Genomic DNA, 15,987 nt, shown 5'->3' on the forward strand with positions numbered 1-15,987 from the left:
CTTACATCTTTAAGGTCCACATTCTTTACCTTCAAGCAAGACTAAAGTACCTGTCCAGTTTTCCCAGCACCGCTTATTGAAGAGGCTGTCTTTTTTCCATTGTATTCTCTTTCCTCCTTTATCAAAGATAAGGTGACCATATGTGCGTGGGTTTATCTCTGGGCTTTCTATCCTGTTCCATTGATCCGTATTTCTGTTTCTGTGCCAGTACCATACTGTCTTGATTACTGTAGCTTTGCAGTATAGTCTGAAGTCTGGGAGCTTGACTTCTCCAGCTCCATTTTTCTTTCTCAAGATTGCTTTGGCTATTCGGGGTCTTTTGTGTTTCCATACAAATCGTGCAATTTTTTGTTCTAGTTCTGTGAAAAATGCCATTGGTAGTTTTACAGGGATTGCATTGAATGTGTAGATTGCTTTGGAGGTTATAGTCATTTTCACAGTGTTGATTCTTCCAATCCAAGAACATGGTATATCTCTCCATCTGTTTGTATCATCTTTAATTTCTTTCATCAGTGTTTTATAGTTTTCTGCATACAGGTTTTTTGTCTCCTTAGGTAGGTTTATTACTGGGTATTTTATTTTTGTTGCAATGGTAAATGGGAGTGTTCCCTTAATTTCTCTTTCAGATTTTTCATCATTAGTGTATAGGAATGCAAGAGATTTCTGTGCATTAATTTTGTACCCTGCTACTCTACCAAATTCATTGATTAGCTCTAGTAGTTTTCTGGTAGCATCTTTAGGATTGTCTATGTAAAAAGTATCATGACATCTGCAAACAGTGACAGTTTTACTTCTTCTTTTCCAATTTGGATTCCTTTTATTTCTTTTTCTTCTCTGATTGCTGTGGCTAAAACTTCCAAAACGATGTTGAATAATAGTGGTGAGAGTGGGCAACCTTGTCTTGTTTCTGATCTTAGTGGAAATGGTTTCAGTTTTTTACCATTGAGAACAATGTTGGCTGTGGGTTTGTCATATATGGCCTTTATTATGTTGAGGTAGTTTCCCTCTATGCCTACTTTTTGGAGAGTTTTTATCATAAATGAGTGTTGAATTTTATCAATAGCTTTTTCTGCATTTATTGAGATTATCATATGGTTTTTATCCTTCAGTTTGTTAATATGTTGTATCACATTGATTGATTTGTGTATATTGAAGAATCCTTGCATTCCTGGGATAAACCCCACTTGATCATGGTATATGATCCTTTTCATGTGCTGTTGGATTCTGTTTGCCAGTATTTTGTTGAGGATTTTTGCATCTATGTTCATGAGAGATATTGGCCTTTAGTTTTCTTTTTTTGTGACCTCTTTGTCTGGTTTTGGTGTCAGGGTGATGGTGGCCTCGTAGAATGAGTTTGGGAGTGTTCCTCCCTCTGCTATATTGTGGAAGAGTTTGAGAAGGATAGGTGTTAGCTCTTCTCTAAATGTTTGATAGAATTTGCCTGTGAAGCCATCTGGTCCTGGGCTTTTGTTTGTTGGAAGATTTTTAATCACAGTTTCATTTTCAGTGTTTGTGATTGGTCTGTTTATATTTTCTGTTTCTTCCTGGTTCAGTCTCGGAAGGTTGTGCTTTTCTAAGAATTTGTCCATTTCTTCCAGGTTGTCCATTTCATTGGCATGTAGTTGCTTGTAGTAATCTCTCATGATTCTTTGTATTTCTGCAGTGTCAGTTGTTACTTCTCCTTTTTCATTTCTAATTCTGTTGATTTGAGTCTTCTCCCTTTTTTTCTTGAGTCTGGCTAATGGTTTATCAATTTTGTTTATCTTCTCAAAGGACAAGCTTTTAGTTTTATTGATCTTTGCTATTGTTTTCTTCATTTATTTCTGATCTGATCTTTATGATTTCTTTCTTTCTGCTAACTTTGGGGTTTTTTTGTTCTTCTTTCTCTAATTGCTTTAGGTGTAAGGTTAAGTTGTTTATTTGAGATTTTTCTTGTTTCTTGAGGTAGGGTTGTATTGCTATAAACTTCCCTCTTAGAACTGCTTTTGCTGCCTCCCATAGGTTTTGCATCGTCGTGTTTTCACTGTCATTTGTTTCTAGATATTTTTTGATTTCCTCTTTGATTTCTTCAGTGATCTTCTGGCTATTTAGTATGTGTTTGTATTTCTTACAGTTTTTTTTTCCTGTAATTAATATCTAGTCTCATAGCGTTGTGGTTGGAAAAGATACTTGATAGTATTTCAGTTTTCTTAAATTTGCCAAGGTTTGATTTGTGACCCAAGATATGGTCTGTCCTGGAGAATGTTCCATGAGCACTTGAGAAGAAAGTGTACTCTGTTGTTTTGGGATAGAATGTCCTATAAATGTCAATTAAGTCCATCTTATTTAATGTGTCATTTAAAGCTTGTGTTTCCTTATTTATTTTCATTTTGCATGATCTGTCCATTGGTGAAAGTGGAGTGTGAATGTCCCCTACTATTCACCGCACGTTCGTGGAGAACCTGGTGCTAAACCATTCTTAGACCACCTGCTTCTGGGTCAGGGTTTCGTATGTAACAGAGCAACTCCCTCGGTGCAATCTATTGAAAGTCAGCCTTTGACACAAGGGTTTGTCGAAAGATAATAAAAAAAAAAAATTTAAAGTCCCCTACTATGATGGTGTTACTGTCAATTTCCCCTTTTATGGCATTGAGGTGCTCCTCTGTTGGGTGCATAAATATTTAGAATTGTTATATCTTCTTCTTGGATTGATCCCTTGATCATTATGTAGTGTCCTTCTTTGTCTCTTGTAATAATCTTTAAGGTCTATTTTGTCTTATATGAGAATTGTTACTCTAGCTTTCTTTTGATTTCCATTTGCATGGAATATCTTTTTCCACCCCCTCACTTTCATTCTGTATGTGTCCCTAGGTCTAAAGTGGGTCTCTTGTAGACAGCATATATATGGGGTCTTGTTTTTGTATCCATTCAGCCAGTCTATGTCTTTTGGTTGGAGCATTTAATCCATTTACATTTAAGGTAATTATCGATATGTATGTTCCTATTACCGTTTTCTTAATTGTTTTGGGTTTGTTTTTGTAGGTCTTTTCCTTCTCTTGTGTTTCCTGCCTAGAGAAGTTTCTTTAGCCTTTGTTGTAAAGCTGGTTTGGTGGTTCTGAATTCTCTTAGCTTTTGCTTGTCTGTAAAGGTTTTAATTTCTCTGTCGAATCTGAATGAGATCCTTGCTGGGTAGAGTAATGTTGGTTGTAGGTTTTTCCCTTTCATCACTTTAAATGTGTGCTGCCACTCCCTTCTGGCTTGCAGAGTTTCTGCTGAAAAATCAGCTGTTAACCTTATGGGGATTCCTTGTATGTTATTTGTTGCTTTTCCCTCACTGCTTTTAATATTTTTTCATTGTATTTAATTTTTGATAGTTTGATTATTATGTGTCTTGGCCTGTTTCTCTTTTGGTTTATCCTGTATGGGATTCTCTGTGCTTCCTGGACTTGATTGACTATTTCCTTTCCCATGTTAGGGAAGTTTTCGACTATAATCTCTTTAAATATTTTCTCAAACCCTTTCTTTCTCTCTTCTTCTTCTGGGACCCCTACAATTCGAATGTTGGTTTGTTTAATGTTGTCCCAGAGGTCTCTGAGAATGTCCTCGATTCCTTTCATTCTTTTTTCTTTATTCTGCTCCCTGGCAGTTATTGCCACCATTTTATCTTCCAGCTCACTTATCCGTTCTTCTGCCTCAGTTATTCTGTTATTGATCCCTTCTAGAGTATTTTTAGTTTCAGTAATTTTGTTGTTCATCATTGTTTGTTTGCTCTTTAGTTCTCCTAGATCCTTGTTAAATGTTTCTTGTGTTTTCTCCATTCTGTTTCCGAGATTTTGGATCATTTTTACTATCATTACTCTGAATTCTTTTTCAGGTAGGTTGCCTGTTTCATCTTCATTTATTTGGTTTTGTAGGTTTTTACCTTGCTCCTTTGTCTGGAACATATGTTTTTGTCATTTCTTTTTTTTTTTTTTTTTTTTTGAGGGGTGGTGCTGTATTCCTGTCTTACTGGTTGTTTGGCCTGAGGTGTCCAGTACTGGAGTTTGCAGGCAGTTGGATAGAGCCGGGTCTTGGTGCTGAGATGAGCACCTCTGGGAGGCTTCACTCTGATTGATATTCCATGCGGTCTGTGGTTCTCTGTTAGTCCAGTGGTTTGGACCTGGAGCTCCCACCACAGGAGCTCGGGCCCAACCTCTGGCCCAGGAACCAAGATCCCACAACCTTCATGGCACAGTAAAAAAGGAAAAAAAAAAAAAAAAGGAAGAAAGAAAAGGAGGAGCAGTACAATATCAAAGAATAAAAAACAAAATAGAATTAGAAAGATAAAAATTATATTAGGAAAAATAAAACTATAATTGAAACAACTGCAACATGGTAAAATAAAGCCACAACAGAAAAAAAGAAAAAAAAAAGGGGAGGTGGGAAACAAGCCAGAAGGAGAGAACAATAACAAAGTATAAAGAATAAAATAAAATTAGAAAAATAAAAGATTTTTTAGGAAAAATAAAAATACAAAAGAATCAACAACAATGAATCAACAAGGTAAAACAGGAAAATGTAAAAGAGGAAAAAAAAAAGCCTTGGCTATGGGGGCGAGGTTTGGCGGGGGCTGGAACTTAGGCAGGGGCAGGGTTTTGGGTGGGGCGGGACCTAGGTGGGTGGGTGGGTGACATTTGAGCATGGGGCGGGGCCTAGGCAGTGAAATGCTCAAGTGTGGGCAGGGCCTCTGCTTAGGACCTGTGCAGAAGGGGAGCGGCAGCACGTGGAAAGAAAGGCCTCTGGGGTGTGGGGTTCCTGAGTTTGGAGGTAGCGACCTGAGTGAGGGTGTGTGGGTGGAGTTTAGGCCCAGTGCATTCGAGGGGGTCTCAGAGGGGGTCTCTGAATGTAGAGGTGGGGCCCTGGGTGGGGGTGTAGGGGCAGGGCTTGGGCTCCATGGTCAGAGGATTAGGCCCAGGAGCCCAACAGGTTACCCGGTGCCTAAGTGGACAGGGAAAGCACTAGCCCCATTCCCTTCTGTTCCTTCACACCCCTCCCCTGCCATCTCCCCCAGGGTCTCCCCCATCGACGCTGGACCCCTAACTATGGGTGGGTCCCACTGGGTGTAGGAAGTCCTCCCCTCCCCCAGCTGCCCCTCAGGGGTGCCCGTCCTGTAGGTCCGGCCTATATTTTGCTCCCCCTTCCATCCCTCCCACTCCCTCTGGACCCGCGCAGCTGGAGAGGGCCTCGGTGGGCAGAGGATCAGGCCGGGGATCTCAGCAGGTTCCCGGAGGCCCACGTGGGCAGGGGAAACCTGGCCATGCTCCCTTTTGATCCTCTGCCCTCCCAATAGTCCCCCAATTTCCCCCTTCAGGTGCGGGATCCCTTACCCTCCCCCAGCCACCCCTTAGGTGGGCCAGTCCCATCCCACCTCCGCTTCTCCTCTCCCTTCACTTCCCCCAAGCCCCACATCCTACCCGGTTGCTGGGGGTCCCTCCCATCCCCTTAGGTGTCCGTGGTCCCCCTCTGGTGCCTGATAGGTGCCCTAGTTGTGAGGAGACACAAATTCGATGTCCTCCTACTCTGCCATCTTGACTCCGCCCCCTCTTTGCCCATTGTTGAATCAAGTTGTTTGGTTTTTGTTGCTGTTGAGTAGGAGTTCTTTATATATTCTGTATACAAGTTCCTTATCAGATGTATGATTTGCAAATATTTTCTCCCATTCTCTGAGTTGTCTTTTTACTTTATTGACAGTGTCTTTTAAAAAACAAAAGTTTAAAACTTTGATGAAGCCCAATTTGACTATATTTTTCTTTTGTTAGTCATGCTTTTGAGTAACAAAGAATCCAAGGCCAAATCCAAGGTCATGAAGATGAACCCCTATGTTTTCTTCCAATAGTTTTATAGTTTTGACTCTTACATTAAAGTACTGAGTTAATTTTTGCATATGGTGTAAAGTAAGGGTCCAGCTTCACTCTTTTGCATATGCCTATCCAGTTGTCCCAGAACAACTTGTTGAAATGTCTACGATTCTTTGTATTCCTTTGACCCCTCCACCCACTGCAGTCTGACCTTTGCTACTACTACTGCCCTGAAACTGCTGTCACCAGGTCACTAATGGCTACATTTAATGTGCACTTTTCAGTCCTTTCCTTTTTGAAATACCCCTTGACTGCTGTGGCTTCCCACCCCCTAGCTTTCTCCCGCCCCTCTGGCTTCTTCCGCTCAGTCTCTGCCCACCCCCAGCTCCCGGTTTCCATTTTCAGCCCTACACACACTACCTGGGTAATCTCATCCACTTTCACGATTTCACTTGCCACCTAAGTACTGATTTTCCCCAAATACTTAACTCTCCTGACTTGTTATTTGCAAATCATATATCTGATGCGTGATCGATATCCAGTATATATACAGAACTTCTACAACTCAGCAAAAAACCCACAAACCATCCAGTGAAATGAATAGACATTTCTCCAAAGAACATCTCAAACTTAGCATTTCCAAAATAACTCTTCTCTGCTTCATATTTGCTGCTTTGTGTGTGCTACATCTGTACATGGCACCCCATCCATGGCGATTTCCCAAGGGAGAAACTCAATTTATATAAAATAAAATGCAACCATTTATTCATTTCAATGAGTTTTGATACATTTATGTACTTGTGTCACCACCCCTACAGATAAAACAATGAATTTCTATCTCTTCTGGAATTTCCTATGTGCCCCATCCCATTCATTCCTTTCTCCACTGCTGGCCCCAGGCAATGACTCTCTGCTTTATTCTTAGAAAGATTAGAATTTCTTTTCCAGAGTTTCATGTAGTTGGAATCATGCAGTATGGTATATACCTTTTTGAGTCTGTCTTCTTTCATTCAGTGTAATGTTTATGAGATCCATCCATGTTTATCCATTGCTTATATATATTTTGTTAAATTTACTTACGTATTCATTTTAAAAACTTACTGTAAATGCTATTTTAAAAATTTCAAAGTTCAATTTTATGTCTAGGTTATAAAAATACAATCTATTTTTGTATATTGACTTTGAACTTCGTGACCTTGCTAAATTCACTTTTAAGTTCTAGCAGCTTTTATTTTGTAGATTCCTTAAGATTTTACACATATATAATCATGTCATGTTTGAACAAAGCCAATTTATGTGCTTTTAATTTCTTTTTCTTGCCTTATTGCACTGACTGGGACCTCCAGGACAGTGTTGAGTAGAAGTGGTAAGGGCAGATATCCTTGCCTTGTTCTTGATTCTAGGCAAAAAATATGTCTTTCTAGTGTCATATTAGCTGTAAGTTTTTCATAGATGCCGTTTATCAGATTGAGGAAGTTGCCTTCTATTCCTATTTTGTTGAGAGTTGAATAGATGTTGAATTTTGTCCAATTTTATTTCTGCATGTGTTTGTCACATTGGAATCATATGACCTGCTTTGGCCAGTGGATGCCAGTCACAGGCATCTCTGCTGGGCAGGAGCCAGTGTAGGATTTGCTACATCATTTCTCCACGGCTGCAGTCATGGTAGAAGCTCCTGCTGAGACGAAGCACTGGACATGAATGTGAGCAAGACATGAACTTTTGCTGAAATAAGCCACAAGACGGGGTGTCTGTTTACTGTGCATTATAGCTTAACAGAGAAGGTTCTTGCCCTCAGGACAAACTCTTTGCCTTCATGGATCTTACATTCTAGTGCAAGGGAAGCAGAAAAACAAATACACGTTATAATGTCAGGTAGAGATGAGTAGAATGAAGAAAACAAAGCAGATATAGCAGGACACAGGGATAGAGAATGTTTGAAATAGGGGTATTGGGGAAGAAGGTAACAGGTGAGCTGAGACCTGAAGTGAGGGAGGGTCTGTGAGGTGTCAGGGGAAGGGTGTTCTAGGTAGACGGACCAGCCATGCTCAGCCCTAAGACAGGAATTCCAGATTCTTCTGGGCACGGAGGATTGTGACAGAGCTGGAAGAGCCATCCTCGAAAAGGAAGCAGAGAAGGGCACACCTACCCAAGGGGCCCTGTGGCCCATTCTGGGTTTGTGGGGACCAGAGAAGCTGTTGGACAGCAGATGTCTAGTTGGCGATGGTCTTGTCATACTACTTATACACCAGTGTCCCTCAACTCCTGGGATTTTGAACAGTGGGGCGGGGCAAGGAGGAAAAAAGGAGTCACTGAACTTCTTCCTGACCTTCAGGCACAGAGGTTTGTTTTCTCTGAGAAAACCCATGTGACTGACCTTTATTAGGTAGTTCATGACCATGACTTTCCTGAACATTATCTCCACCCTAAAACTCTTCAACAGCTTGCTACTGTTCTTAAGAAGAAGCCTAAACTCAGCCCTATTGGCAGGCTCACCTCCTGGCTCCTCCTTCCCCTCACAGAATTCTGCTTCAGTCACACTGGGTCTCTTTCAGTTCCTGCACTGAGACGTGCTTTCTCTGAGCCTTTGCGAAGGCTGTTCCTTCTGTTAGGAACGCTCTTCCTCCCTTCTCCTGGCTCACATCCCTCAGGACTCAGTTTAAATGTCAGTCCTCCTGGGAGGCTTCCCAGACTAGCTTAGGTGCTTCCATCAAATGCCATCTTAGCATCTTGTCCTTCTATGAACATAGCACTCACCACACTGTATTGTAGCTTTACAAAGTTATCAAGTCATTCAATATAGAGAAGTATAAAAAATAACATAGAGAGCACCCATAAATCTATCACCCTACCTAAGCAATAACTTCGCTGGCTGAAGCCCACTGTGAAGCTGGCCCTCAACATTGTGCCTCCTCCCTATTCCCAACCACGGCTTAAACTCAGTGTTTAACTTTCCATATGTATCTTTATACTCTTATTACACATGCATATAAGCCTAAACAACATATCTATTTTGCTTGGCTTTACCCTTTATGTATGATATTACAAAGATATTTCTGCAACTTGCATTTCCCCCTCAGCCTTATTTTTGAGATTCATCCGTGTGGACACAGGTAAGTCTAGATCATTTCTACTGCTGTATGCATTACACCACAATTCATCCATTTTCTCCACTGATGGACATTGAGATCATTTACAGGTTTTTGCAGTTTCAAACCACTCTGCCTCAAGCATGACTGGATCTGCCCTTCATACGTATGATAGTTTCCCCGGGCGCAAAGCTAGGAGTGTAACCGCGGGGTCATCGTGCCTGCGCGCCTTTAACTTCATCCGGGACTGGCAACCAGCTCTTCCAAGTGGTGGTAACACACGGTGGCTTTTATGGCTTTTATGTCGCAACTCTCCCTCTGGATAGCAAACGCCTTGGGGGCTGGGACTCAGAGCAGTGGACAGAGGACACTAACACCCGTTTGTATGGCGAATGGCTGGACGCAGGGATTCAGCGGAATGTCGCTCAGCGGGTGGTGAGGGACCGCGGAGCGGCGGCTCGGGGCCTGCGGGGCCCTCTCTTCCCGACGCGATGCGTCTCTCCCAGGACAAAAAAAAAAAACCAAAACCCTGCGCAGCTGCTCCGGGCGCGGTGACCTCCCCCTCCACCGGAAGACCCGTCCCCGCTCCGCCCCCGCTCCGCCCCCGCGGTGGCTCGCGCACCGCCCCCGGGACCGAGCGCCGGGGGATGACGGGAGAGCGGCTGTTTGCGGCCGAGCAACGCGGGTCCCAGGCGCGTGGCGGCGGAGGCGGCGCGGGGCCAGCGGGCGGCATGAGCAGGGCGGAGGGCGCGGGCCGGGCGCTGGCCGCGCTGCTGCTGGCCGCGTCCGTGTTGAGCGCCGCACTGCTGGCCCCCGGCAGCTCCCCGACGCCAGGTGAGTGCGCCCTCCGGCCGGGCCCGCGGGGCGGCGACTGTCCCCTCCCCGGGGCGGCGCGCGGGACAGCTCGGGAGGAGCAACGCCCGGAACTCGCGTGTCGTTTCCGCCGCGCTGTCGTGGCGGGGCCGGGTCTCGTGCAGAAGGCCGACCCGCGGGAGGACGCAGGAAGGCGGGAGCGGCGCTCCTCGGGCTTCAGGGAGTGCCTTTGACCCGGAGACCTGTCGCCCCCGAATGCAAAGCTGACCGTAGCCGGGCAGGCGCCCCCCCTCCGTCCGCGGCACGGAGGGGTTGCGGGGGACCAGCCGGAGCCGCGGCCCGAGCGCGCAGCCCCGTGCGCGGCGGGACGGAGAGGCCTGGTTGGCTGCGCTGGGCTCAGGGGTCACCGCGGCCCGGGCCAGGGGCGCAGCGGGAGCGCGCGGGAGGCGGCGGGCGCGGGAGCCGGCGGCCGAGGCGCGGGGTCCGATCTCGAGCGAGCCTCCCCGGCCCGCTGGGTGGTTCCGCTTCCATGATGACGGGCGGAGCGCCGCGGCCGCGGTCTGCAGGGGGACCCCGGACGAGGTCGGCGGCCCGGGAGGGCTCGTCGGGGGCGGTGCGCATGTCCGGCAGGGAGGAGAGGAGAGCTGAACCTCGGCTCAGCGAGCGTTTCCCCAGCTTGCCTGGTCTCCGAGCTCGCCAGGGAAGTGAAAAAAAAAAGGCAAATTCCAGGGCCTCCCGCTAGACCCTTTGGACGAGGACCCAGGGCCCTAGAAGATCTCAGTCCCAGGACCCTCCCGAGGGGATGCTGTGGTCGGAGGTGGTGGGATCAGCGAAGGGCAGCAAACCCGGTTCGGTCAGTGTTGGGGAAGGTCTCCTTATCACCTGGGTAGCTGGGGGCCACTTGCCTCTGCTCCCTTCATCCCGTCACCTTTGTATCAGAAGGCGGGGGTTTTGGTGTCAGCGTATGTGGTTCAAACTGCCCCTCCTCCTCAATCAAAATGTTGTAGGGAGAAGACAAAATCAATTTTGAAAAAGCATCTTAGCTGATTACGTTTAATACAGTGTCTCCCCCGCCCCCGAGCTCAGTCTCGTCACTCCCTCCCTTTTATAATCGAGGAACAGACCTCAAGGGGTTACATAATCTGCCCTGTCACGACTTGTCAGGGACAGATCCCGTACAACGCTCTATTTTTGTGCTTTAGCATCCGTTAATAATGATAATTATTGTAGGAAAAAGGTAAGTTTCTAAGCAGTGATTCTGTGTAGTGAGGGAGAACGTACTAGTAGCGTTCTGAAGCCATCCACTCCAGAACCTTCACAGAGCAGTGTTGCCAGGTCAGCCAGGCTTTTAGTGCCACCTGGTGGCCAACTTTGGGCGGGACAGATTCCTACTAAGAACTCCACCTTTATATGATTTATGGACTCAAGTTTACTTGAAAAGAAAAAAAAAAAAAGTTAAGTAGACTATGTCTTTGAAAATATGCTCAGCAAAGACACTTACGAGCAGGGAGCTAGAACCAGAAATTAAATATTTGGAAATGAAGTAAAAGCCTAATATGCGAGCAGTACAGTTACTTGGGCACTATTGAAACGTGACTTTGGTTGGTTTATTTCCTCACCAAGACATTGTAGACAGGAAGAGGGAATTGTCTGTTGTATGTAATGCTCCTTGAGGCTGCCCTGGTATTTCTTTTTTTTTTAAAAAAAATTTATTTGTTTATTTGGTTGCACTGGGCGAGTTGCAGCAGGCGAGCTCCTTAGTTGTGGCATGCAAACTCTTAGTTGCAGCATGCATGTGGGATCTGACCAGGGATCGAACCCCGGACGCCCTGCATTGGGAGCACAGAGTCTTAACCACTGCGCCACGAGGGAAGTCCCTGCCCTGGTATTTGTAAGTTCAGCTGTTGGCAGCTTTTTCTAGAAACGGAGCATCAGTTTCAATTTCGGCGTCATATTGGATGGCTTAGGAATTTCGTCCTTTGTGTTTGTGTGTGTGTGTGTGTGTGTGTGTGTGTGTGTGTGAGTGATACAGACTACAGACTCATTGGGTTTTTAAAAAATTTATTGTATTGAACTATAGCTGATTTATAATGTGTTAATTTCTGCTGTATGGCAAAATGATTCAGTTATACGTATATATACGTTCTTTTTCATATTCTTTTACATTGTGGTTTATCACAGGATACTGAATATAGTTCCCTGTGCTCTATAGTAAGACCTTGTTGCTTATCCATTCTATATATAATAGTTTGCATATGCTAATCCCACAGACTCATTGGTTTTTTTAAAAAATGCTCAAATAATGCAAAAAGGTACAAAGGTGTCAGAATCCCCTGGCCTTACACTCACAGTGTCTGTTGCTGTTGTTTTGGGGAGGATAATAAGTGTTGATGAGGGTGTGGAGAAAAGGGAACCCTCCTACACTGTTGGTGGGAATGTAAATTGGTGCAGCCACTATGGAGAACAGTGTGTAGGTTCCTCAAAAAACTAAAAGTAGAACTGCCATATGATCCCCAATTCCACTCCTGGGTATATAACTGAAGAAAACAAAAACATTAATTCAAAAAGATACGTGCACCCAATGTTCATAGCAGCACTATTTACAATAGCCAAGATATGCAAGCAACCTAAGTGTCCATCAACAGATGAATGGATAAAGAAGATGTGGTACATATATACAACGGAATATTACTCAGCCATAAAAAAGACTGAAATAATGCCATTTGCAGCAACATGGATGGAACTAGAGGGTATTAGGCTAAGTGAAATAAGTCAGAGAAAGGCAAATACTGTATGTTGTAATTTATATGTGGAATCTAAAAATAAAATGAATGAATATAACAAAACAGAAATAGACTCACAGATATAGAGAACAAACTAGTGGTTACCAGTGGGGAAAGGAAAGGGGGAGGGGCAAGAACAAGGGTAGAGAATTAAGAGATACAAACTACTATGTATAGAATAAATAAACTACAAGGATATATTGTATAGCATGAGGAATATGGCCAATATTTTATAGTAACTTTAAATGGAGTATAATCTATAAAGATTTTGAATCACTATGTAGTACACCTGAAACTAATATATTATCAGTTTAATATATTATCAGTTTAATATATTAAACTCATATAATATATTATAGCTAATAAATCAGCTATACCTCAATTTAAAAAATACAAAAAATAAATCATACTGGTTGGGCAGAGATTCTGATTTAATAGGTCTGGGGTGGAGCCAGGGCATTGGTATTTTTTTGTTTTGTTTTATTTTAAAATTATTTATTATTTATTTGTTTATGTTATTATTTTATTTATTTATTTATATTTTATTTTTGGCCGTGTTGGGTCTTTGTTGCTGCATGCGGGCTTTGTCTAGTTGCAGCAAGCGGGGGCTACTCTTCATTGCAATGTGTGGGCTTCTCATTGCGGTGGTTTCTCTTGTTGTGGAGCACAGACTCTAGGCACAGGGGCTTCAGTAGTTGTGGCATGTGGGCTCAGTAGTTGTGGCTCCCGGGCTCTAGAGCGCAGACTCAGCAGTTGTGGCGCACGGGCTTAGTTGCTTCACGGCATGTGGGATCTTCCTGGACCAGGGCTCGAACCTATGTCCCCTGCATTGGCAGGCAGATTCTTAACCACTGCATCACCAGGGAAGTCTGGTTTTGTGTTTTTTTTTTTTACCTTGCCAGGTAATTCTGATGTTCAGCTAGCATTAACCCTTCATACAACCTTATATAAAATAATATTGATGACAATTAAGAGCTTTCAAAGTCTGAAATTCACATGGAAAAATTAAGCATGAAACAAGAACCATATTCCACCCACCACTGAAGACTCATAGAAGTATGAATAAAAACAGTAGTTACTACAGCTCCGAAGGGATGATGCTGTATAGAACAATTACGGAGGAAAAGGTCAACAGCTAGTGACTATAAATTTGCAAATGGAAGCTCTCAAACCTGAACAAGGGAAATGAAAAAGAGAAATACTTGAAAACATTATGACAAGTATGACAAAGGATTTAATATCACAGGGGCTAAGTGGTTAAATAAACATTCCAACATTTCACAGGAAAGGAAAGTACTGATAGTCAACATTTGGAAAACATGTTCAAACTTGATCATTGTTAGTTCAGAACTAAAATAATAAGGAGTTTATATTTTCTATACATCAGGCCAAAAAGCAAGGGGAAAAAATTAAACTGGCCCAGCTGCTAGGGAACAGATCTGCTTAGTCTCAGGAGACTGGGAGCATAGAGGTTAGGTGCTGGCCAGAGTGGTGGGTCAGTCTGGTGGGTGACCTCTCCAGGCCTCCCATACCTCATCCGGAGGCTGGAGACACCAGCAGCTGTTTCACGAGGCTGTTGGGACCTGGAGCACAGTAAGTGTGTCGTTTTCTGTGTCAACTGGGAGCCAATGAACACCACAGTCGTCTTTATAAACCGGCACAGCTAAATTGGGAGAGGAATTTGGCTAAACATATCAAAAACTATTTAAAAAGCTATTTTTGGTTGAAAATTTCACTCCTGGAAGTTCATTCTTAAGGAACTATGTTGAAAAGAGAGCATGTTGATTTTCAGATGTCTATAGCGCCATTTTTGTATAGGATATAGCATCATTTCTTATAATTGGAAGAAAGGGGAATGGGGGGAAATTGGAAATAAGGTTAAATGAAAAGAGAAGAAACAACTTTTCAAAATAGTTAACCACATGTTCCTGATTCTGACGAAGCCCATGTTGTCCCCTGCATTGGTCGGATGTGGCCCAGATCATTATAATCATCATTTGTCGAACACTTAACTTTGTTTGAGGTTCTGTGTCAAGCACTTTGCTTGTGTTATCAATTTTAGCCTCCCCAGCAATCCTCCGAAGCACACACTGTTATGATCCCTAATTTATTGATGAGGACGCTGAGGCAGGGTGGGGTCCAGATTCAAGTTGGCCCAACGTGGAGTCCACACACTTAACCCACCATGTTATACTCCCGGTCTCGAACGCTGCTTCCACTGGCCCCTCGCCATAGGGCGACGAAAGAACAGCAAAAGTGACTGATGAAGCTTTGTTTAGCCTGGAGGGGAAAAAAAGCTTCAGTAGATTATTAAAAGTTAAATACTCTGTGTTTTGTGTTCACTGAGAGCTAAATAAGGGTCAATTAGGATAAACGCTAAACATGAGGGATTTAGGCTGGCTGCAGTGAGGAATTTTCTGAATTAAGCAGCTGAGGTGCTGGGGAGCCCTGAAGTAAGCTTCCACGGTACAAAATATAAGAGGCTAGAGCATTACCTTTCTGGTTGTGTTATTCCGTAGTTTCCCTTAACCCTTACACTGTTGGTGGGAATGTAAATTGGTACAACCACTGTGGAGAACAGTATGGAGGTTCCTTAAAAAACTAAGAATAGAATTACCATATGACCCAGCAATCCCACTACTGGGCATATATCTGGAAAAAACCATAATTTGAAAAGACACATGCACCCCAGTGTTCACTGCAGCACTATTAACAACAGCCAGGACATGGAAGCAACCTAAATGTCCATCGACAGAGGAATGGATAAAGAAGATGTGGTACATATATGCAATGGAATATTACTTAGCCATAAAAAAGAATGAAATATTACCATTTGCAACAACATGGATGCAGCTAGAGATGATCATACTAAGTGAAGTAAGTCAAAGACACATATCATATGATATCACTTATATGTGGAATCTAAAAATAAATGATACAAATGAACTTTTTTACAAAACAAATAAACTCACCAACTTTGAAAACAAACTTATGGTTACCAAAGGGGAAATGTGGGAGGGGGAGGAATAAATTAGGAGTTTGGGATTAACATATACACACTACTATATATATGTATATATAATAGGTAATTAACAAGGCCCTACTGTATAGCACAGGGGACTCTACTCAGTATTCTGTAATAACCTATATGGGAAAAGAATCTGAAAAAGAATGGATATATGGGGACTTCCCTGGAAGCGCAGTGGATAAGACTCTGTGCTCCCAATGCAGGGGCCTGGGTTTGATCCCTGGTCAGGGAGCTAGATCCCACATGCATGCTGCAACTAAGAGTTCGCATGCCACAACTAAGGAGCCCACCTGCCACAGCTAAGGAGCCCACGTGCTGCAACTACGGAGCTGGCGAGCTGCAACTAAGGAGGCCACCTGCCGCAACTAAGACCTGGTGCAACCAAATTAATTAATTAATTAATTTAAAAAGAGAATGGATATATGTATATGTATAATGGAATCACTTTGCTCTACACC

The 15,987-nt window shown here is 43.5% G+C and overlaps 1 protein-coding gene across 3 annotated transcripts in view; it reads left to right on the forward strand.

Moving 5' to 3' along the window:
- The first annotated feature begins 9,524 nt into the window (after positions 1-9,524).
- Positions 9,525-15,987, forward strand: part of HGSNAT (heparan-alpha-glucosaminide N-acetyltransferase) — a 47,197-nt gene continuing 40,734 nt past the window's right edge. Inside the window, exon 1 of one of the 3 annotated variants that reach the window (XM_082374836.1) lies at positions 9,525-9,739. In XM_082374836.1, the coding sequence (XP_082230962.1) occupies positions 9,553-9,739 (187 nt within the window). In that variant the 5' untranslated portion in view covers positions 9,525-9,552. Of the gene's footprint in view, positions 9,740-9,873; positions 10,301-10,330; positions 11,610-15,987 lie in introns of those variants that run through there. The other 2 variants (XM_082374838.1, XM_082374837.1) reach the window with 2 other exon arrangements.

Source organism: Balaenoptera borealis (assembly GCF_965194805.1).
Source record: "Balaenoptera borealis genome assembly, chromosome: 21".
Lineage (NCBI taxonomy): Eukaryota > Metazoa > Chordata > Mammalia > Artiodactyla > Balaenopteridae > Balaenoptera > Balaenoptera borealis.